We start from the raw sequence: 25,539 nt of genomic DNA on the forward strand, positions 1-25,539 counted from the left end.
TGGGGGAGAGCAGAGCCCTGGGCTTTGAATTACCTGACCCTTTCCCAGGTAAGTATATAGTAAAAGCACTGAGAGAATATGAAATTTCCTCTCCATTCACATTCACGCCAGAAACCCTCTTGCCAATCTCCAAAGTATTATGGGTCATTATAATAGTTGCTACCTCACAGTGGACACAACTCCTTTTTACTCTTTCCTAATAGAGGTTAACTAGACACCAAGTGGCATTTCCCAGTGTCTGGGAGAGAGCATCTGACCAGTCAGGGTGGGCCCGGGGACTACCTGGTCCAATTCAATACTAGTGTGTGGGGGAGTCACCTGGTATTGCCTGGCTGATCAAGGGCTGGCTTCAGTAGGAGCTGGAAGAGCATCAGGTGGCTGGCAAGAGCCCTAATCAGTGGTCGGCAAACTGCGGCTCGCGAGCCACATGCGGCTCTTTGGTCCCTTGATTGTGGCTCTTCCACAAAATACTGACTTCTGCACATGGGCCACGAAGTTTCAATCGCACTGTACATGCGTGCCCGCACGTGGTATTTTGTGGAAGAGCCACACTCAAGGGGCCAAAGAACCTCATGTGGCTTGCGAGCCGCAGTTTACGGACCACTGCCCTAAACCATGTCCACAGAGCATACAGAATGTTTCACAACATTCCCCTTTTTGAAATTTTGAAGCTAGACAGTAACAGTAGATGTAAATGCCAAAAGCACCATGGTTTATGATTATTTTATAAGAGGGCCTCTGATAGAAAAGCTCACGCAGATGCTTTATATTTATAAGTCATGAGAAAAGCAATGCTGAAAAAATAAGACATTCCAATGTCAGGAGAGTAACAATAACCATATCGAAAAAGCCTCCTTTTCCTCGGAGAAGCGTATGCTGAGAATCAAGCGAGAGACGCATCTCTGAGGAATGTTATAGATGACAGGTCACTCAGAAAAGACTTGTTTCTGTTCCTCTGGGCGATGGGTGTAAGGACGTAGACATTTTTCCCTATTTCCTCGTGCAGACTCCTTCTTTTCCAGTGTCATGATTTAGATCCGTTTAAAAGGATTTATTTGAAAGAAGCTTCTTATACCATAGGGCCAGTCTCTCTCTCTCCCTCCTCCCTCTCAGGCCTTTGTGAAGGAACAAAGTCACCACTTGTCCTGCAAGGGTGCAAAGGGAGGTTTGGTGTGGGTTTTACTGTCCATTCAGGCTCTGTTTGCAACTGGTCCTAAGTGAACTCTTTAGAAACCACACAGCGAGAATCCTTGGCTTGGGGCACAGGGCGGGGAGGGAATGCTGCAAAACCTATTGAAACTCTGAGAGCTGTTGGGTAGAAACTGTTCTTTTTAGACTTCCTCGTGGGCAGTAAGGGGAAATAAACACACACAGGAAGTCATTTAGCCTCTCTGTGAACTTCATGTTGACATGTGCTTACCAAAAAAGTTCATCGTGGGGACTTAAGAAATGCATGTGTGTGTGTGTGTGTGTGCGCACTTAGCTATGCATGTACATATATGTGTGTATCTATGCACATGTATATGTGTATGTAAACATTTTCTAATTCTCCCCTATCACAATATTTGTGATGTGATGCTAAAAATAAAAATGATGAGGGCAAAAGGGAATAACAAAGACAAACAGATGTGGGCACCTTTACAACACTATATTTTTAGGAGTAGAAGCTAAATTTGTTATATTTCTGATAAACTATTTAATGATCTGTTGATTGGTCTTTCTTATGGGTACTTTGTAGGGTGTTGCACTAACTAATTGACCCAGAATTGCATCGTTTATGTGTAATGTTTGGTTCACACTTTTCATCTTTACTTATATGGTTCTTACTTTAGAACAACTGTAAAATCTTCAATCATGGGTCACTCAATCTCTGATATCAACTGGAAATGCTGATTTAAGAGCCTCAGGAGAAGAATAGTAAATACAGTTTACTGGTGAAAATGAAGGTACATGGACAAAGAGAAACCATTTGGTTGTTAGGAAGAGAAATCCATTCAAATGAGCAGAGGAAACGGGGAAATCCCTGGAATGGTTCACAGGATTCCTGTGAAATATGTGACAGGTCTATGGGAACCAAAAAGCCCTCAGTTTCTCTCTCCATCTGTACCACATGCTCTCTCAACTCTGTTTTTCCCTGCGTGTCTGCTCCTTTCACTCTGCATAGTCAGTGGTCATTTAATTGCAATTTATACTCCACATCACCTAGGCAGGAAGGAAGGATTTAGTATTTGGATGCAGGAATATCGTATGGAACTCAGGGTCAGGAAGTGCAGCCAGCTGTTGCAAGAGACTGAAGCCAAAGACTATAAAAGTCATCCAGAACTGAAATGTTCCTTCTATTTCCTTCAAGCACGAATGTCTCTTGTCCCTGTAACTGTCTATACTTCCTTTTTCTTGCCTAACCCCTCACTCTCAATTTTACTTCCCTGACCTCTTCCCAGATGAGCTTTGTTTCTACATTCATGCAACTAAACCTCACTTCTTCCTTTACCCCACTTCTTAGCTCAAATATCCAATGGAGATTTATGAGTCATCGAATGTCAATTCCATATTTCCAGGGAAGTCTCTGATTGGCCCATGTTGGGTCAGGTGACTACCTGGTGACTCAGCGTGGGAGGTCTCCTGGAATGACCAGATCTATATAGGCATATGCTGTGTTCAGCAGGAGCTGTGGGAAGATTAGCTGGGCTGTTAAAACACATTTACCATACATTTATTACAGGAGTCTCTGCCCTGTTAGTACATGTTGCATATTCCATATATTTTAATAGTATTTATTATATTGGATATAAAGTCTCCTTAAGACTAACTTCAGCAATATTTGTAGGTTACCATTGGAATATACTTAAACTAATATCAGTATAAATGTATTGATTGTATTTCTAGAATCATCTTGTAATTTCTTCCTGCTGAGGAGGATTCATTGGGCAGTTTTTAAAGGAAACAAATGTGGGCAATGTGTTTTGGCTATGGTGTCATCACTAATAATTGAACCTGAGTTAACTTTAGTGCATTATCATGTGATAACAATATTGCCAACAGGGAAAGATGGTATTGTTCCCTAATGATGGCTGGTGCTCATGCCTGCATCTCATAACAATTTTGTGCTCTTTTGGATTGTTGACTTTATATTTACTAGAGGCCCGGTGCAAGAATTTGTGCACAGGTGGGGTCCCTAGGCCTGGTTGGCGATCAGGGCTCATTGGGGCCAGTCTGATTGGGGCTGGGCCAATTGGGGCCTGCCAGCTGGGGAGAGGTATGGGGGAAGGGACCGTGGGAGGTTGGCTGCCATTCCCAAGGAGGGAGCCGGCCCTCAGCTCCCCTGGGAAAGGGGCCGCATCTGCAGCCACCCACCCTGGTTCCCTATCCCAGCCCAGAGCCTGAAGGCCTCAGTGGGGTTGGGAAAGGAGGCGATGATCACCAGTCCAGGTATAGAAGGAAAGGACGCTGGCCGTGGGCGCCCCGCCACCACGTGTTTCCCTGCCTCCCCCCGTCCTCCTTCCCTCACTTGCTGCACCACCGAGTGTCTGCCCCCTGGTGGTCAATGCACATCATAGCGACTGGTAGACTGGTCGTTCTGGTCATTCTGTCATAAAGGTCACTTAGGCTTTTATAGATATTAATATATCCCTATAATGGTCTCTTTCTTAATCTCTCTTTCCAGAGTGGAGTATGTGGTTCATCCCTAAGCCTTATTCTTTGGAGACGTTGTTAATCATATAATCAACCTTTGTTCTACATATGGTGAATGTGTAATTCTTAGCTCTTTGTCTTTACTAGCTGTGTATCCTTAGGCAAGATTCCTAAACTCTATGTGTCCTTGCTTCTTCAGTAAAATATGCATAACAACACCTATGCCATTGGCTTGTGTTGGGGATTCAGAGAGACAATCCAGGAAAGACACATAGCAGCAAGCTTTCTATAAACATTGCTATTGTGATTACGATCCTTATATTTATTCTCAGAGAGGTGGAGAGGTGGTTGTCCTAGCTGCCTCCAGCTACCACATCACATTCCCCCAACACCATCCCTGGCTCAGCTGATTTCAACTGCAACTACCATGGACAGTTCTTGTTCACCAAGCACTTACAGTATCCTACCTGTATGTCTTCCCACTTTCTTCCCCAGGGCCGCCTCTGATGCCAAGAGAGTTCACTCTCATGTCCACACATAGCTTGGAAGTGATACCTGTGATCATTTCCTAGACTCCAACCCTTACCCAGTGGGGGACAGAAGCCAGTCCACAAATACTCCAGCCTCCCATCATTCAGTGCACAATTTTGGGTGACATTTTGAAAACTTCTCAGAAACCCCAGCAGGGTCCACTGCTTTTTACCTTATTCCACAGATACCAATAACACATTAATATTGATTTTTCCTCATTTTCTGATCTACTTTGACTGTTCCTCCCCTCCTGATTTTTGTAATTATTCCTGCCATTCCTCCTCCTTAACACTCAAACCAGCCTTTTTCTTAACATCTGTTCATTCTTCCTTCACTTCCTTACTGATAAAATGCAGATAATAATAGTCACTGACTTGTAAAATGGTTATGAGCAATACACAAGCCATCCCAGTGCAAATATAAAACACTTAGGACCATCAGTGTCTGGTAAGTAGTAAGTTGCATGTAAGTGTTATGTCTCCATATCCCCTCGTAGACTTATTCAATTGTATCTAGAAATCTTAGCATTAGTTATGCCCTTCTTCATCATGGCTTCCACCACCCTTAGTGCAGCTTTGTTCGGCCCCTCCCTTTAGCTTCCTTTTGTTTGCTAGTGCTGACAAAGTAGAGAGAGTAGCAAGTGTTCCATAGAGCTTTGTCATTTCTGGAAGCATGTGACAGGGTCCTTGTTGTGTGCTGTGCTCCATTTTTTTCTTGCTCCAACAGTCCTGCCCCCAGATCTGTTGGCAGACACCAGATGCTGCTGCCAGCTCTTGCTTATTCAGAGGCTCTTTGTCCAGACTCTTTGCTCTTCTCTCTGGCTGCCTGCCGTTTGGCCCTTAGATGCTCCCTGGCATTGCTCTCAGAGGGCATGCCAAGGCGGGAAAAGATGGCAGAACTCAGATTAGCCAATTATGGGATCTAAAACATTAGGGTTTTTGGTTCCTTGGGCTTTAGTTTCTAAGCCATCTCTATTGTGAGATGTGTAATTCAGAATCAGCCTTGTGCAGTTGCAATATATTTTTCTTTGACTAAGATATAATTAAGACATAGTAAAATGCACAGATCTCACGCAGTTTGATGAGTTTTGGCAACTGTATGCATTCATGTAATGACCACCCAAAATAAGATGATTTCCATCACCCTAGAAAATTACCTTATTTCCCTTTCTAATCAATTCCCCTCAACTCCCCCAGAAAACACATTTTGATTTCTATTTCTATAAGTGTTTTCCTCATCTTGAACTTCCTATAAATGAAATCACCCATATCTATTCTTCTCTTCCTGATCTCCTATTTAGCACAATCTTGAGATATATTCATGTAATTGTATGTATTAGAAGTTTGTTGTATTTTATTGCTGAGTAGTATTCCATTGCATGAATGTGCTCTAATATTTTTAAATACATTATCTTGATAGAGATTTGAGTAAGTTATGATTTGGGACTAATATTAATAAGGCTACTGAGCATATTCTTAAAATGTATTTTTGAGTAAATATATTTTCTTTCAAGTAAATAACTGCAGGTGGAATTGCTGTGTCATAGGTGGAAGTATATTGAATTTTATAAGAATTGGTAGCAAGGGCCATACCATTTACCTTGCCAAGGACTGCGAATGAGAGTTGAGGTCCTCAGGAACCTCCTCAACATTTAGTATTGCCAGTCTTTTCAGTTTTAGTCAATCTAGTGGGCATGAACTGGTACCTTATTGTAGCTCTACTTTATATTTCCTTGTTGACTAATGATTTTGAGCACCTTTTCACTGTGCTTATCAACTGTCCCAATATCTTCTTTTGCCTTTTCAAGTTCTTAATGGTAGTAAAGTGAAGCCAATGTGACCTCCTGCTCTCAATTATGCAAAAGGAAAATGCAAATATCTAAGGTTCTGTGGCAGGTACAAAGAAGTTCAGGGAGTCGTCCATTTAGTAGCACCTGCTATCACTGCTTTGCCCATTCCTCTTGGTACTTACTTGCCTAGAGTGTGTCAACAATCTCCTGGGACTGTCTATGTGAGAGCTTTCTCTTGGCCTGTGGTGGAGTAGGTCATAAATGTCTGGGAATTAATGCTCCCAGGAGCAACACTCAGCCAATGATGCATGGGAATCAGAGGTTAAATACCCTTATTTTCTTTCACTTTGAGTAGAATAACTCCGAAGCATGTTCTACACTGACTCCAAGTTCCCCAAAGGAATTGAGCCTTAGCGCTTCAAGTTATAATTTATTCAGTGAAGCAAACTTATTGACTGATTCTGTCTCTGTCACATTTCCTATTCTCCAACTGATTTTCTCTAGGATCACTTCCAAAATGAACCACTTGTCCTCATGTTCTTGCATTGTGATCTCTTCTGGAAAACACAGCTGAGATGCCTGTCCCCAAAGAAGTGTGGTGGGACATAATAATTGTTGTGCGAGACTAATTAAGACATTGATGAGTTATGCTGATGAAGTTATGGCATTGATTTCCGCGGTAGCCACACAGATGATGAAAGGGCCAGATGAAAATGGCAGAAAATCAGTAATGTCCGTGCCTAGTAGAAGCTAAAGTCCCTATGGGCTGGAGGCTGAGCGTTGGAATAGGTGTTCTCCCAAAGCTAGGGATGTTGGAGTGGGAACTGAGAGGGGGGGAGAACATTTTAGGAAGTAGATGGGTTGTGACAGTGGCATGGACACGCACAAGATATTTGGAGTAACAATCTCTCTGGAGCTTGAGATTATACGGGAAGGAACCAAAAATAAGCCTTGCAATGCATGTTGGGATCACACTAAAAAGATTCAAATGAAAGACTAGACAGTTTGGGCTTTTCCTCATAGGTAGTGGGGAGACACTGAACATTCTTCAGCAGGGAGTAACACAATAAAATCAGCTTTCTGAAAAACTGAGGTAGTGTAGTTGTGGAGAATCAATCAAAGCTTAAGATAGAAAGTAGGTTTTTTAAAATGTATTTTTTACTGATATTTAGAGAGAGAGGAAGGGAGAGGCTAAAGGGAAGCATCGATGAGAGAGAAACATCATCATTCGGCTGCCTCCTGCAAACTCCCAACTGGGGACTGAGCCCCCAAACGGCATGTGCCCTGACCAGGAATGGAACTGGTGACCTCTTGGTTCCTAGGTTGATGCTCAACTGCTGAGCCACGTTGGCCAGGCAGGTAGAAAGTAGTTTTAATGACTGATACAAATGATAAAATCCTAAAAATGGATAGTGGTAATGAGAATGGAAAAGATAGCATCAATTCAAGAACTATTGAAAAGATTCAATAGAATTTGGTGACACTGATAATGGAAAGTTGATCAGATAAATGAGTCCAAGTAATTCTAAAGCTTCTAGGCACTTGTTTTCAAAATATTGTCAGAAATACCATAAATAAAGAAATTAAGGTGGAATGAAATTTTAGAGTGAAGCAATTAATGCATTTAATTTTATACACAGAATTTAAACTTTGGTTCCCTTTTTGACGATTGGCAGTTATACATCCATATCCAGCAGATATTTTAAGATTTGGGACTGGTATTTAGGAGAGAGTTTGTTAAAATACATCCGAGAACCATCTCCTTCGAGGTAATACTTAAAGCTTTGGTCCTGAATAAGATCACAAAGGAAGAAAGTGAAAAGAATGAAGAACACAGAACTGAGGATTAAGCCCTGGCAAAAGACCCCATGTAGGGAGGACAAAAAGAAAGATAAGTAAGTAGGTGGGAGAAGAATGCACAGTCAGAAGGGTCATTGAGTAAAAAGGGAAAGATGATAGAATATTGGGGGATAAACACTGTTAATGCCCTCATAGGTCAGGGCGGATGATGACTCTCATTAGATTCTCAGCCTGGTGGGAGAGCTGAAATTTACATAGATAGGGAAGAAAGCAACACAACACAATCACATGCTAAAGTGTTTAAGCTGCACTGTGAGAGCAGAAAGGCAAGGGTCAGCATAAGCTAGAGGCAACAGAAATGAGATCGAGTAAGAGATGGAACTTGAGCATGAGCTTTGTGGACAAAAAAGGGAGAAAAAAGAATGTGCATGAAGAAGACCACCATGAATAAAATCATTGAGGAGAGACTGAAGCTATTTGGGAACGTAAACTAAGAGATGAGGGTATTTACCAACTTCCTTTTGCATATACTGCCTGCTTTCCCAGGAAATGTAGGGTCCCTGGGGCAATTTAAAAATAAAAATCTAACCATGTCTAGTCTTGAAGGAGCTACCTATAGAATCAACTGAGCAAGTGAGAGTGATAAGTGACCATAGATGCAGAGCAGAAACCAAGACACTTCGGAGGCCAAAAGTAGTTTTGTGGGTGGACTTATTTAGTCTTTGAAGTGACTGTGTATGTGGTACAAATAATAGGGTGTTTTTTTCAAAACAAATACTAAGCTTCCATACTTAGAACCAAACACAGATATCTTAGTGTTATAAAAGTCCACTATAGCTTCTCTGGCACAGGTTTGTCTTAGGCAGGTCTGCAGTAGTATGTACCTTTGTTTTGCTGTACCTGTACATCCCATTGAACTATTGAACACTTGGAGAGCACACTCAATTTGTGAGATGATGGGGATGAGAGTAGCGACAGATACCAAATAAATGTGTTTACCTTAACAAAGCTGTATTCTCCATTTTTTGGGTTAAATCTTTTAAGTAGTTTAAGAGTAAATTACTGATTTAAATTTTCTTTTCCCTTTCTAAATATTTTGAGGATATTATGAGAGAAATTGCCCTGCCCGGTGCCTTTGAATTACTGAGCCCTTACTTCTTTTGGTTACCCCAAGATACCCAAATCTGTCTTCATAAAAGTTGTTTCTCAAAGTGTCTAATGGTATCAGAATCTAGCCCAATGGGGAATACAATCTCGGATAAAAGTTTCTTCCCCACTGGGTTTCCTGAATATAATGGCAATGAGATTAGCACATTTCCCCAGTGATTGAGTTGGCATGTGTCCATACATTTATAAATAGAATTTATTGTGAAAGTTACTGTGCTACATGGGTAAGTAGCTATTGCAATTTGATGATAGAAAGTGTTCCCTGAAAAGAAACTATTATATGCCTTATGTGCCATGACATCTGAGGGGGAAAAAATGGACAGAGGATACAAGTGAGTTTTGTTTTGAGTTCATTCTACTCTATATACAATAATGAACAAGAAAATATATTTAACATTTGGAAAACTGATTTATATTTCCCTATTCCTCTCTTTTTAATTACATGGTAGGGTCAGTTAGGGGTAAATGGCAATTTCAGATCCTTCATCATTTTGCTGTCTTCTGGTAGTGAAAGGGGGACATGTTGGAGTATGTCCAGATTTCTGCTGCTCTCTCTCTCCGAGGACAGCAATAGACTCATGGAACTTGAAGACCATTTAGTGTCAGGAACCAACCTGTGCCTCAATCCAACCATCATAACCTGATCTTTGTTTACTGCATTCTGATGAGGCAGATGGTGAACTTCTAAGGTGAACACTGTGGTGAAAGGAAATTTATGTAACTTAAAATATCACTGCCACCCAGCCAGCATGGCTCCATCGTTGAGCATTGACCTATGAACCAGAAGGTCACGTTTTGATTCCCAGTCAGGGCATATGCCTGGGTTGTGGGCTTAGTCCTCAGTGGGGGATGTGCAGGAGGCAGCCTATCAATGATTCTCTCTCATCATTGATGTTTCTATCTCCCTCGCCCTTTCTCTCTTAGATCAACAAAAATATATTTTTAAAAGCTATGTCACTGTTGCTATCACCACTAAAACATACCTCATTTCTGAAGGATGAAGTTGCATGTTACAACCAGAAAAATACTCTTTTCAATAAGATCAATTGTGCTTTGTGATCCAGTCCAAATTCTAATAGTGAGAAAACACTTTTATCCTAGTCTGAACAACATGTCATGTCTCCTCTTAAGAGATCAGCCATTTCCTTTAACCAGCTGAGTTCTATGCCATGATCATACAAGAGAATGTGTGCTGCTGCTTTGTGTGTGTGTGTGTGTCTGACTTGGGTTCTATGCAGAGCTGTCTTTACATTGCATTTCTTTTTTCTTGATAGTCCAGCTCCACAGTGAGAGCCTATCAAACGAGTAAGTCAAGATTGACCATGAGCCCTGGCTTCAGCTCCCAGTGGAACAGCAGCCAACCATCCTGGAGTACATACTCCTTTCCAAGAGCGAGCTTGCACTACCAGTCCCATGCCAGCTATACCTACTGTACTGGACACCCTGCTGTAAGTACCCTGTTTTCAGTATTTAGAAAAGTGGATGCTTTATTTAGGTACATTTTGAATCCAGAATTGGTATCTCTCTATTAATTGGGCAACTTTTCCAAGGCAAAATTAGGCTGCTCTTGAGTAACAGAGGTAAGCAATGGAGAGTGTCTTATGTGTTTACATGACGTATGTTTGGGTGATCTGTGCTAAAAATTGATGTTTCATTTAAAGTTATCTTGAGGTGAAATACATGGACAGAATTTTCAGAATGATGGTGTGGAGGCTGAAAGTATGTATGTCTCTGGTTTTATTTTCTGTTGTCCTCTGGGCTGTTTCATAAGAATTTAGTTGTTGCTTTTTCACTGAGAATGGATGCCTTTCAAAATAGAATAAAGTAGTCCATAGAACCGGTATGTCCCCAAATTCATCAATGACTTTGTTGCTGTAGTTAAACATGTACTAACATATATACATGTAGATTCATCAGTGGAGTAATCTCCAGTTCCTGCCACCCAGAACTCTGGGGTTGTTGGCATAAATGACTCAAAGGGCAAGAGAAATTAACCTTTGGTGGGAGAAATGAATGCATGGAATTTGAGAACCTTTTAGAATAGGCTACTTGTTTCTGCCTTCATCTTTTTTGGCGTCCCAGTAAGATTACTAAGATTTTTTTAAAATTATAAATTGCACTTGCATACTTGAAAAAATCATAATGAATGTTGATTATGAAGACCTATGTTTACTGTGAAAAATCCAAACACAAGACTCCTGGGTAATGAGAGACCTTTGAAAGTAAGTCATGTCTGCTTGTCATAGTACCTCCTCCCACTGTCATTAACTGTAGACATGGGTTCTTCAGCCATTTACCAGGCCCCTGTGGACTTCTGCACTTTGGCCATTCTGTTTGCATTCCAAGGTTATGGGATTATAAAGTGTTCCAAGCTTCTAAATTGAGGAAATGTGTTTCCAATATCATGTCATAGAAACACTTAAAAGAAGACTCAAGGAATCCACTCAAAATGTAAATTGGCAGAATTCTGTTAAAAGGTGGTTTGGAAATGACTGTCACAATTTAAATTGCACATACCTTTGACTCAGTAATTAAACTTTTGGCATCTAATTGGACGTGTACAAGGGTGTATGCACAAGGGCGATGTTAGTAACCTTTTGAAACTACTTGGAAAAAGAACCTAAATAAATTTGTCCATTCTTTCAACAACAATAATTTATTAAGCATTTTTGGACATTTTTATATTCCTGCATTTTTCTTGGTGAAAGAGGCACAGGAGTGAACAAAACCAAGTTTTACTCTCATGTAGCTTCTATTCTGGGGAGGGGGAAGCTGGTAATTACATAAATAAACATGTGAATAAATAAAAAAGAACAAGCATACCAGAAAAGTATGCAGTCATGTTAGATCAGTGATGGAGAACCTTTTGAGCTCGGCGTGTCAGCATTTTGAAAAACCCTAACTTAACTCTGGTGCCATGTCACATATAGAAATTTTTTTGATATTTGCAACCATAGTAAAACAAAGACTTATATTTTCGATATTTATTTTATATATTTAAATGCCATTTAACAAAGAAAAATCAACCAAAAAATGAGTTCGTGTGTCACCTCTGACACACATGTCATTGGCTCACCATCACTGTGTTAAATGCTATGCAAAACTGGTTGAAATGATAGATTGACTGGGTGACTATTGAAGTTGTATGATCAGCCAAGTCCTCACTTAGGAGGCCAGGTTTTAGCTGAATGAAAAAGAGAAATAACATGCAGAGTTCAGGAGGAAGAACATTCCAAGAAGAGGAAACAGTGAGAAGGACCAGAGGCAGGGATGAGCCTGAATGTTCATCACACGGAGAGAAAGCCAGTGTGCCTGGAGCTTAGCTGAGAAAGAACAGGGACATACAGTCAGAAGGAAAGGCGGAGGCCAGAGTCTGTAGCACTTTATAATCTGGAATAAGGTGTTTGTATTTTATTTAAGTATGGTGGGAAACCATTGGAAGGTTTTACGCAAGGAAATTATAGGACATAATTAAATTCTTTTAGGACTCACTCTGGCTTCTTGAATTTCTGGTAGAGGAACAAGAAGGAAGTTAAGGAATCAAGTTAGGACAGTATTACATGCATATACACACACATGCATGTATGTGTGCATATCTGCATATAATAGACTGAAGTTCTATAGTAAGAAGAAGATTTCTTCTTGTATATCCCTTAGTATGTTTGATGTTCAAAATATATGCATCATTTTTTTCATCATAATAAAGAAACTAGTTGCATATACTTTGAATAAAATTTTCTGTGGTAACTAGTTCCATTACTAAAATGTTCCTGACCTTTTTCTTCAGTCATTATTTGTCAAGCTAGCCATGACAAATATAATTTATTGAAATATTTCAGTTTATATTCTTACTGGCCTCAAGGTCATCTAAAACTAGCTGATATTTATGGAACACATTTTCCAAGCTCTGTTCTAAACAACTTTATGTGTATCTTTCTATCTTGGGTTGGGACTCCATGATGTGGAGGGAGGGCCAACTTAAGTTGTATGTAGATTTTCAACTGAGTAGGAGGTTGAGGCCCCTAATCCCCAAGTTGTTGAAGGGTCAAATATAGATATATATTCACCATAGCCCTAGGAGGTAGTTACTGTTATTGTCATCATTTTAAAGATTAGTAAAATGAAGCTCAAACAAATTAAGTATCTTGCCCAATATTATAGCCAGTAATGGGGCCTGAGATTCAAATGGTTTTTTGTCTCCAACCAGTATTGGTATCCATCTATAATAATAAAAGCATAATATGCTAATTAGACCAGATGATCTTCTGGATGAGGCCGGGGCTGTGAAGCTGGGGTCCTGGGTGCCAGAGGGAAGCCTGGGTCCCAGGTGCCAGAGGGAAGCTGGTGCTGGCAGCTGGGGGAAGGAAGGCCTACTCTTGCACAAATTTCGTGCATTGGGCCTCTTGTTGTATTGTATTGCTCCTTATCACTGAGTCCCTGTGTTGTTATCTACATGTTGAGGACAATGATTTTACCCCAGGTAGAACTCTTTGTAATCATTTCATTCAAATGTGCATGTTACTCCTTAGAGAAGTACTTGTATTTATAAGATACTCGCTTTAGGTCTGGGGATAGGAAAGAATAATAGATCCTATCCTGTCTTGAAAACCACTGGAATAATTACAGGATGTCTAGCCAATTTTTATAATTTAAAATCTAAAAGCTGTTACTTCCTTTTGTCACACCACTGAGAGTGAATTAAGTGTGAAAGTAGAAGGAAACAATGGGGAAAATCTATAAGAAATAGTCACAGGTGTTATACTTTTGATTTCAAGGATACTCTAAAGATCAATTTGAAGCCTACTTGGCATTCTTCCATTATTTCAACATTTAAACATTTCTTTCAGATTTTCCTCCCATGCCTGATCAGCTGGCAATAAACTTTTGACTCCAAGATCAGTGCTCATTTAAGTATCCTACTACCTTGTAAAAGGAATGATATTATCTGAAAATAGGCCAGAAGTTCAGTATAGGGGGACTTTGAGAGCTGGGTTAAGATGACAATATCTCAAAAGGGTGATTACCTCATAATTATTAGTTGGATCTATATGGCAAGCCAATTACTACAGAAATATTTGGGGCTCCAAAATGTGAGAGTAGATTCCATAGTTGTCATGCAGTGTAAGATCCACAGAGGTTTTGTGGTTAAAACCACAGAAACGGAATTCCTGTCTGAATAGATTGCCAGCGATTTTCTTGAGTGATATAATTTAGTAGCCTCTAATGAAACTATAAATGGTCTGACAGCCTGGTGAGATTCTGGCCCTTTTCTCTAAGTTACTAGTTTGATTGAAAATTTCCAGCTCTTTAATTTCCTGGGGTGATAAGGGTGGCAGCCAATGTGAAGTGTGTGTAGTCAGTACATGTGACGCAAGTGGCTTCCTTTTGCTTCCATTCCCCTGCTACTGAGGAATCCAGATACCCCATGAATGTCTGGTTAGTGAACTTGAAATTGGTAGCGTATAGAAATCTCAGCACACAGTGATGCCTCTCACTGACCAAGTAAGGATTTCTCAGAGCCCTGTTGTACAACAATGTATTAGTTTCCTGTGGCTGCTGTAACAAATTCCCACAAGCTCAGGGGCTTAAAACAACACACATTTATTTGTTTCTCTTTCTATATTGGAGGTTAGAATCAGAAATCCAGGTGTTGGCAGGGCCACACTCCATCAAGAGCCTCTGGGGGAGAGATTCTGTTCCTTGCTTTCTCCAGCTTCTAGAGCTACCTTCTTTGCAAACCTTCACTCCTGAGCCCTTCTTTCATCTCCAAATCCATTTCTTCTCCATCTTCACACTGTCTTCTAAGTCTGTGGTCGAACCTCTCTGTTTCTCTTTTATAAAGACAGTTGATTACATTTAAAGGCCCACCCAAATAAGCCAGGGTAACCTCCCAATGTAAAGATCCTAAACTTGATGACATCTGCAAAGTTCCTTTGGCCATTTAAACCAACTTGCACAGGATCCGGAGATTAGGTCGTGGACATCTGGGAGGACTGTTGTTCAGCCTACAACAACCATAATATCCAGTGACTCAGTGGCTAACCTTTGAGCCATTAGGTCATTATTTAGGGCTTTGTGAAACTGATGGAACCTCCTGATAAGGGAGATAAGGTGAGACAGGTTTTTTGAGTGATAGAAAACTGAAATGGATAACCTACAGCAATGATTTCTTATCTAACGGCACACATTAATTACTAAAATTCTGTGGCACACACAAAAATATATTTTTTGCCGATCTGACAAAAAAATAGGTATACTTTTGATACACTTACACCAGCTGGCTATTGTTGTGTTGACTGTTGTCATTTTTTTAATTTGACAGTCTTAGGGAAAAGAGGTCAGTGCCCCTGGCTAAGTAGGTATTAGATGTTTTAAAAATTCTTGCAGCCCTAGCCGGTTTGGCTCAGTGGATAGACCATCGGCCTGCAGACTCAAGGGTCCCAGGTTTGATTCAGGTCAAGGACATGTACCTTGGTTGCCGGCACATACCCAGTGGGGAGTGTGCAGGAGGCAGCTGATCGATGTTTCTCTCTCATCGATGTTTCTGACTCTCTATTCCTCTCCTTTCTCTCTCCCTTCTTCTCTGTAAAAAAATCAATAAAATATATTTTAAAAAAAATTCTTGCAGTACACAGGTTGAAAATCACTGCTCTATGGCAATTGAAAATCATTGAAATTCACTAATATTAGTTTGATTTTTCTGAAACATGATTTTTTCTACTTCTGAAATGAAATAAACCTTGATAACCATTCTAATACATATCTTTAAAAAGTAAAGACAAAGTTATTCAAACTCTCCTCATATTTAATCAAATGCTCTCAGGGGTGGGCAAACTTTTTGACTCGAGGGCCACAATGGGTTCTTAAACTGGACCGGAGGGCTGGAACAAAAGCATGGATGGAGTGTTTGTGTGAACTAATATAAATTCAAAGTAAACATCATTACATAAAAGGGTACGGTCTTTTTTTTTTTTTAGTTTTATTCATTTCAAACGGGCCGGATCCGGCCCACGGGCCGTAGTTTGCCCCTGGCTACCTAGTAATTGAAGAAACCATGTCTAGGCAGCCTCTTCAACTTGGGGTATAAAATGGCAAAAAGTAATATTCAAGTACTACAGTAATATAAATGATACTATAAGTCAAATATTAAATATACTGTACTTTTTATTGTGTAAGAAAGTTAATATCATGTAAATTTCTTACCTAATCACATTTTTTATAACACATTTCACTCACGAAATCATTCTCTAATAATTTCCAAAATACTTTATTGACTAGTACACTGGTTTTGGTCTTTCATTTTATACTTTCATCAACAGCTAAACGATAACCTTGCTAGCTTCATGACTTGACATGGGGAACTACATCAAATTTCCACAACTTCCTATGAATTGATAGTCATTTAGTGACTGGGGATCGAGTTAATCCTAAAAGAATGGGGCTCATTGGACTTCCCAATAGCTCTGCTCTCCCTGAATCTTCTCACGTGTGCCTTTTTCTTCTCAGACCTGAATGATGTTATCATTTGAGTGACCCTAGAGAGACGGACAGAGGGAGAGGGGAAGTGGGGAAGGATGAACAGTAGATGGGGATTATCTGATCCTCACTGCTGAGGCCAGGACCCTGTGTATTATTTATTCTTTCCCTGGTGAAGAAGCACAATATGCCTCTGTGCCCCACGGATGCTCGTTGGGAAACAGCTTGTGCCAACCACAGTGACCAGGTACAGCCCAGTGCATACTGAAGACAAACTCGAAATGGCTAAAGAAGATAAGAGATTTAAAAAAAATAATACAAGATAAAAAGAGCAGAGAAGAGATAAAGGATATAAAAAGTAATGGGAGTATGCACAGAGGTTGATGCTGCCTAGAGGTAGTGGAGGCTTTTGCTAAGGCCCTATCTCTCCTTCAAGAGAAGAGTAGGCAGGTAGGGAGGAAGAGTAAGCAACCTGGTGCTAGATTTTCTCTCTCTCTCTCTCTCTCTCTCTCTCTCTCTCTCTCTCTCTCTCTCTCTTCCCATTGATTGATTTTTAGAGAGAGAGAAGAAAAAGAAATACTGATTTGTTGTTCCACTTGTTTATGCATTCATTGGTTGATTCTTATATGTGCCCTGACCGAGGATCACACCCTCATCTTGGAGTATCGGGATAACACTCTAACCAACTGAGATACCCAGCCAGGTAGCAATACATCTGCAAGGGAAAGAGGGGAGACAGTGCTCGCACTATCTTTCTAGAGGACTGTCTCTTTTAGTCCCTGAACAGATTTCCAGGAGAGTCCCTCTCTAGAAACATGTTTACAAAGCACAGGGACAGCTGCCTTCCATCGGGAGTTAAGTTGTCATATAAAACAAGGGCTCACAAAGCTATCAGAGGGGACATTGTCTCACAATGAAGGCATGTGCTGTCTGTGTCCATGGCAACTGTCTATATCCATGGGACCCAGTAATTTACTAACTGCTTCCTGTACCCAGACCCTACTCCGCCCCATGGGCAGGGACAAGCATAATTTTGGAGGTTTATAGAAGGGGTTGGGATAGATTGCACCTCTCCTTTCCTCTAAATAAGGACTTTTATGCTTCAAGGCTACCCACTAACTTTGAAAATAAAGAGCAAGTCCTCTGTAACAGATCCCTAGCTCTGTGCTCCAATGCCCACTCCACAAAGATGTCTTAGAGTCACATTTTGCTTATTTGTGGTTTCTGAAATGAAGCACAAATGCTGGCATTTAGATTATTGATTATTTTAATGGTTATCCCAATTACTGCTATTCTGTATAGTAACATGTGTGAAAATGTTTTAATACATTAAACAACTGGTATGGCTAAACATTAGCTTAATTACAGGTCTGCACAAACTCCTAGGGGCTATTGAAAACTTTTCAAAGAGTACTGAAAATGAAGTAATAACCAGATCTTCAGCTTCCATGAATTCTCTTTTATAAACGGATTAGTCTGATAACTTACTAGTATTCCAGTAGCTAAAGTCACCATATATCTCCATTTCTATGCTTTATGTTTATTTCCTAGAGCACTTATTAATAGTGTCCCCTTTTACTCTCAAAAACGTTCAATTTTGGAAGATATATTATAGGGTCTCTCTACCCCAGTCCTTTCCAAGAGAAAGCGTATTCCTTGCTTATAAATTTTACTTTGGTCTATTGCCTCAGGGTGTAAAAAACTCTCCAGGGAGACACCAACAAAGAAACGCTTCATAGCATGATTAATCGGGCACCATAAACCAATGGGGCTTCCAGTCTTTCCCAGCTGCTGTGTGTGTGTATATGTATGCATGTGTGTGTGCACACACACACACACACACACACACACTAAGGGACAAGAGTAGTGTAGCAATTCATTAAACTCACTGAAAATTTTAGGTAGCTCAAAAATGAGAAAGAGTGTCTATAATTTTTCAAAACGCTTCAAAGAACATGTGAACAGAGTTTGAAGACTACAGCTCAATGGCAATTTTTTCTAAACTTTTTTTTTCCACCTCATGGAGGCTACTCATTGCTCAGGACTCTGGTTGCCCCAGACCTTGCCCAGCTTCTCAAAAGGCCAAGACATTACGCATCCCTATCTCTTTCATATTGCATTATGTCTAATGCTGTCACTCCCCTGTCACCCACAGGTCTCCTGCTAGACCAGTGGTTCTCAACCTTCTGGCTCTTTAAATACAGTTCCTCATGTTGTGACCCAATTTTCGTTGCTACTTAATCACTGTAATGTTGCTACTGTTATGAATCGTAATGTAAATATCTGATATGCAGGATGGTTTTAGGCGACCCCTGTGAAAGGGTCATTTGACCGCCAAAGGGCTCATGACCCACAGGTTGAGAACCGCTATACTAGACTAAATATACAAAGCATGTGACAAAATGCTTATATTCATTGAAGTTGGAGTAAGGAACTCTATTGGTTAGGATTCTTTTGCTACAGAAACAGAATATCTAACTGACAGTGGCTTCAAAAACACGGAGGTGCAGGAATTGTCCTAATAAAAAGTCTGGACATAGAGGTAGGCATTTATGTTTGCCAATATGGCTGCAGTAACAGGACCCATCCCACATGCTTTTCTGCAGTGGGACATTGCTGTTCTCCCACCAAGATGTGGTGTCTAAATGCCCTCTTCTTAAATAAGACTAGCCTTTGTGACGATAGAATGTGGCCCAAGTGATACTGTGTGATTTCCAGGTCAAGGTCAGAAACTCTCTTGAAAAGCTGGGTTTCTGAATGCTCTCTCTCAGGACACTTCCTTTCTGAACAAATCACCATCCTGTGAAGAAACCCAAGCCACATGGAGAGGCCATGCGTAGGTGCTCTCTGGTCAACCTCATCTGAGCCCAGCTTTTGTCTTCTTAGCCCACATGTCTGATATGTGAGTGAAGATACCATCAGATGACTTCATTCTCTAGCTGTTTGAGCCACTTCCAGGTATTTGAATGTTTGTATCTACAGCCCCAGACTAGAGAGGGCGGAGACAAATCATGTCCACTGTGTCTTGTCTAAATTCCTGACCCTCAGAACTGTGAGCATGATAAAACAGCTGTCGTTTTAAGTCACTAAACCTGGGATAGCTTGTTACTCGGCAACAGTAACTGAAACAGTAGATATTTCTAGGGTTGATGTAGCAGTTCATTAGCATCACCACAGAGAGAGGCTCTTTCTGTGTTTCCTCTCACCATCCTCTCAGTGTGTTGTAATGTCACCTTCCCTTACTTAGCACAAGATGAAGCCCACAACCCCAAACATTTCATTTACCTATTAATAGTCCTTAAAAAGGAAGAGAGCAGGGACTTTCATTTGCACTACAGTTTTATCAAGGAAGAGAATGTTCCCCAGAATTCCTTTGGTAGACTTCCACTTATATCTCATTGACCAGAACTGATTTTCCTAGTCAACTTTAATAAGAGGCAAAAGAATATAGACCTTCCAATATTACTGTAAACCATGCACATTTAAATCACCTTGAATCTTTTTCTTTTATATATAACTGATCCCAAGCTTAACCAATGAAAGCAGGAGCCACCCATGTGATTCTTCTGTGCAAGCATATTCGATAATCATTGGTTTAGAACCTAGGACTTAAAATGTGATCTGTGGACTAATAATATCAGCATCACCCGGGAGCTTGTTAGAATTACTTCAGTCTAGACATACTAACTATGAGTCTGCATTTTATCAAGATCCCTTGTTTATGTGTATGCACATGAACATTTGCAAAGCACTGGTTTAAACAAACAATCAGTTATTTCCTGGGGCTAGTCATATTGAAATTTGGGGTTCTCTTAGGATAGAAAAAGGGGAATGCCTGTTGGGAAAACAGCCAACAGTGTCTGCCATAGGAATGCAGACCTGTGTTATTTTGCTTCCCCCAGCATGCCTTGAGGCATCTCCCTAGAGGAGTAAGTCTCCTTGGAACACAATTTTACAAATCACACACTAAATGCCAATTCCTGTTTTTATTACAGTATTATAAAACCAAGATGGAATCGGCTGTGATGCTTCTACTTCCCTGTGTGGCTGGTTTGTCCCTCATTTGTACATGGCTCAAGGAGAATAAATACTCTTGGTCTTACTGTCCGAGAATTCCCTCCTTTATTTGCATAATGTTTCAGGGACTAAGGCTTGTTTCTCTAAAGTGTGCTTGCTTCTTAACTATACTTTTTTGGTTGTCTAGTACTCTTATAGACTACCCAGAGTAGCTGAGTCCCAGGCATGATCCCTTAACTCTCTTAAACTTTGAACAAGGGCATATCTTCATTCAGCAAACATTTAATACATCTTGTAAGGTGGACATTGTAGTGGGTAGGCTCTATTGTAGGAGAATAGGGTAGAAGAGGAAGGGAATGGAGGAGAATATAAAGTGTCCATATTTCCAAGTTGCTTAAAAGCTGGTATACAAGAGGTCTGAGGAAACAGGCCTATAGTAGATAATGATAGCAATAATTTATTATTTTTAAAAAATATGTTTTTATTGATTTTAGAGAGAGGGGAAAGGAGAGGGATAGAAACATCAATGATAGAGGAACATCAATTGGCTGTCCCTACATACCCCCCACTGAAGATCAAGTCCACAATCTGGGCATGTGCCCTGACCATGAAACAAACCAGTGACCTCTTGGTTCATGGGTTGACACTCAACCACTGAGATTCACCAGCTGGGTGGTAATAAGGCTTTAAACCAGTGGTTCTTTTTTTTTGTAATGTATTTTATTGATTTTTTACAGAGAAGAAGGGAGAGGGATAGAGAGTTAGAAATATCGATGAGAGAGAAACATCCATCAGCTGCCTCCTGCACACTCCCTACTGGGAATGTGCCCACAACCAAGGTACATGCCCTGGCCGGAATCAAACCTGGGACCCTTGAGTCCGCAGGCTGATGCTCTATCCACTGAGCCAAACCGGTTAGGGCTAAACCAGTGGTTCTTAAATACTAAATGTAGAAGCTTGACACCTGTAGGTTGACAATGCTGCAGACTTGTAAGGACTGAGCATTTGGACTCTGGGACCAGACTGACTTGGGTTCTTATCCCAGCTGTATCACTTGGAAAATGGATGACCTAGGGCAAAAGTATTGAACCTGTCAGAGCCCACTTCCTTCTTTATAAAATGGGAGAATTATAAGCTACTTCCTGAGGTCATTGTGAGAATTTAATGAGATAATATATGCAAAGCTGTTTAACAAAGGCTTACCTCTTATAAATCACTTAATGGATAGACTTTATACTCCAATAGGAAAAAAATCAATTTCAATTTGGCTTATGAGAGAAGGCTTACAGACTCCCAGATTGCATTATTTGGATGGCATTCTCTTTAAGACCCTAGGAATCAGCATTTGAAGTATTGAGAACTCTTCAGGCACATGAAGACTTGTATCAGTATGTGCCTGGAAATTTCAACCTTTCCCCTTAATTTGCTATTGGACATCATGCTTTAGTAGACCAAGACCAGGAAGGCATTATAACTTTGCCCAGAGTTGGTCATTTCTAGTGAGACCCAAAATCTTTTTTCCCCCATGTGGTTTTCTCCCCAAAGGCAGTGTTTTCAGGAAAAATTGAGATTCTTATTCTGCTTCTTCCTCCTGATCTTTATTTTTTCCCCATGTGATTTGCAAAGCTAAGGTTTACATCTGGTGACTTTTATACCCTTTGCTCATTTCCCAGCTATGAGAGTCACTTTCCCTTGGCTGTTCCTTTCTTCTAATAATCCCGTACCCCATCTCAAACTGAAGGTCTGGGTGCTGCTGAATTCTGAGCATCCAAAACAGATGTTCTGGGGAATGGAGTCAGCCATCCCTCAAGCCTTGGTCCATACCTCCTTTGACTACTTGGATTTCATAAGACACTGTTGGAATTCCAGGCAGGATTTCATGCTGCTCACACCTAACTCCAACAGCTCTCAGTTTTGTACGTGTGATTTTTTTAAAACATCCCCTTCCTTGATAATTTTTTAAAAATAACATTATGATTGATTGCATGCACTAGAGCAGTGGTCGGCAGGCAAACTGCGGCTAGCAAGCCACATGCAGCTCTGACCCCTCGAGTGTGGCTCTTCCACAAAATACCATGTGTGCAGTGCGATTGAAACTTTGTGGCCCATGCGCAGAAGTTGGTATGTTGTGGAAGAGCCACACTCAAGGGGCCAAAGAGCCGCATGTGGCTCGCGAGCCGCAGTTTGCCGACCACTGCACTAGAGCATCACATAAAATAGTACATTTAGAAATGTTCACTAAAATATTACCTTATAAACATAAACTATTTTCAAAGACTTTAGTTGATAGCATGGTGTCTTGCACAGTTTGATTATGACCGCTGGGGTGAGGTTCAACTCTCCTGATAATAGGGACTCTGGTACATGGGAAGAATTTAAGGATGGCAAGGAAATTGGCATCATTGTTACAAACAGGCCCATACGATGGGAAGGTTTTGGTTTCTGACCAGCACTGTCCTAAAGGCTAGGGCTGACTGAAGTTACTGACGCGCCTGCTATCTGTTCTTTTTGTGAATGAAGCCTCCTGAACATAAATTGTTAAGCTGAGACTTTATGCTTCCATGGTAGTGAATCACTTTGGAAAAGAAAAAGAAATGAAGCTTAAAAACAACAACGCCTCTGATTAGCCCCCTCACCCTTTTAGGGAAGATGAATGCTATCAATCGCTTTTATGAAGGGACTTTCGCTGCAGTCTCTTAACGCCCAGCTTTTCAGTAATCACAGGCAGTGAACTTGGATGGCATCAGTGTATCAGCTCAGCTCATTGGAGCTGCTCCCTAATTGTTCTTCTATGAAGACCCACTAAGGCTGGGTCTTTGCAATTACAAAATTAGCACAGGTTCTCTTGGGAGAAACATTCAAACTCTTTTGACTCTATGTTACAGTGACAGTGAAAACTCCACCCTCCTCCTTCCCTAGCCACGAAGATAGCTAGTTACCTTTCAGATACTTTTGGGTTATGGATGCTCTTTCTTCTTTAATGGCTCGTCAAACTCAGGTGTGTGTTTAAAAACGAACAACAGAGAAATAATCACAACAACAATGTAATAAAATGTGATCCTCCGAAGTCAACAGAACCTCTAAACCCAACAGAACCTGTAGGCCCTTCAGAAACAGAACCTTACAATACCTTGGATGCTTCCACATTCCCCTTTAATGCAACTCCTTCCTAGGGCCAGGAGGGGATGCCTTGACCACTGGCATGCCTATGTTGAATACTATCAGTCCATTACGCTTTCGTGAATGGGTGAAAATGGTAAGCTATTGTTTTAATTTGCATTTCTCTCATCACTGGAGAGGCCAACCATCTTTTCATTTAACCAGCCATTTATAATCTTGTAAGAACTTGGCCCCTTCCCTGACTAAAAGTAGAATGATAATATAAAGCAGTGTAACCGAAGTGATGTTTGCCCTTCCACTGCATTGTAATTTCATCATAAAAGCAAATGAATTATATTCACATCACCTGCAAATTGGTATTTTTTGTGGCTATTTGGACTTAACCTCTAAAAATCACAAACCTAACCATGCTAAAAACAAATTGATTTGTCTGCGTTTGCTGCCTGAGATCTTTTAGTTTTGATGTTGTAAAATAAGAAGAGATTTTTCAAACATATTTAGCAATGTTATCTTGTCTGACCCGTTACATGTTAAATATTTTTAAGCCCACAGATATAAATTAAGCAAAACAAAGTGCTTATTAATTTATTACTGCAAAAGTTCTTTTTGCAGGTATTAGATATTTGGCATTCTAATCCCTGTTATACGCTTTAAGGGAAAATATTTTATGTTAATGACAGAATGGAATAAAAGCACAAATAAAACCCAGGGAAATTACAAAAATCATACTACAAAGGAGTATTTATGAGGGTGCAGGGGTACCTCAACTCTACTGGTAATGTTCTATTTTTGAAACTGGGTGGTAGAGATACAAGTATTTGCATATATGACTTGTACCTTCATATATTTGTAAATTATTTCTCAAAAATTAAAGCATCTGTACTTGCCTTTCTCCAATTCTGCAATGGCACATGAAAAAGGATTACCACTCTAAAGCTTAACGATCACATCTGAGTGGCTCCAATGCCAGTCCGCTTGGCAGCCATTCAGGATGGGGATTGTGGACCAATTCACCAAGTCTGAATGGCCTGGATGCCTGTGCTTATCTGGCAGAGGCGAACACTTCGATGATAGCAATTACTAGAATCCTTTGAGTTCATATGAACCACAAGTAATTAAAGTTCTTAAAGGCATCTGCAGAAAAGGATGAGAAATAACGATGGAACCTGACTCAATAAGTCGACTCCTATAAAACATTTTCTAAAAGTTTAACCAACTGTTTACCTTGATCGATCGTTTGCGTATCTAATAATAAAGACCTGGCACTCACAACTTTCTACTTTTAAATTATGATGATGAATTTGTTAAGTCTCCCAAATGTATTTGTTATCAAACCCTAAGGGTAAGAGTGATGGACTTCTCATGTCCCTGTAGTTGGACATCTGGCTCATTATGGAAGATAAAAGATCAAAGGCATTTAATAATGGTCACTTTTGGATTTAATGAGTGAAATGCAGGAATATTTTCTGAAGCAGTCTTTTCAGGATAGGGAGCTCTATCTTATTAAATACATATAACTTTTTTGGCAAAGATTTTTACTGACATGAATAAAAATGTATCATCCGTTGGGGGGGCATACATATTTATTGGTATGCATTTGGACTTGACATTGGCTTTGCTTTTACTCTCAGATCTCATAGCAGAGATTTACCCTGTAGCAGCATTGCCGTGGAGTGGTGTTCAACTCTGCTATCAGCGGCAGTTAACATTTATGACACAATTCATTTAGGTTTTTATGAGTCCTTCATATTCTCTTTATGATCCCAAACAGCAAATGTCAGTGCAGGGAATTAGTAACACAGTACACCAAAATCTCTTAGATTTTCTTTTTTATGTTAATAGTCACTAAACGCCTAAACCCAGGAAGGGTAATTTCCTCAACCCCTTACGTTGTGTACGCCTTGGAGATCTTCAAGCATCATCTAGATCAGGTGTAGGGAGGTCCAGCCCGCGAGCCATAGGAGGCCCTCAAAATGACTTGGTCTGGCCCTGCCACGGCATTAGGG

General features: G+C 40.4%; 1 protein-coding gene across 3 annotated transcripts in view; it reads left to right on the forward strand.

Moving 5' to 3' along the window:
- Window positions 1-25,539, forward strand: part of RBMS3 (RNA binding motif single stranded interacting protein 3) — a gene marked incomplete at both ends in the record, with an annotated part of 935,783 nt that overhangs the window by 221,577 nt on the left and 688,667 nt on the right. For 2 of the 3 annotated variants that reach the window (XM_081105840.1, XM_081105826.1), the window contains one exon: window positions 10,195-10,368. In XM_081105840.1, the coding sequence (XP_080961966.1) occupies window positions 10,243-10,368 (126 nt within the window). Of the gene's footprint in view, window positions 1-10,194; window positions 10,369-25,539 lie in introns of those variants that run through there. The other variant, XM_081105837.1, reaches the window with a different exon arrangement.

Source organism: Myotis nattereri (genome assembly GCF_964212035.1).
Source record: "Myotis nattereri genome assembly, chromosome: 14".
NCBI lineage: Eukaryota > Metazoa > Chordata > Mammalia > Chiroptera > Vespertilionidae > Myotis > Myotis nattereri.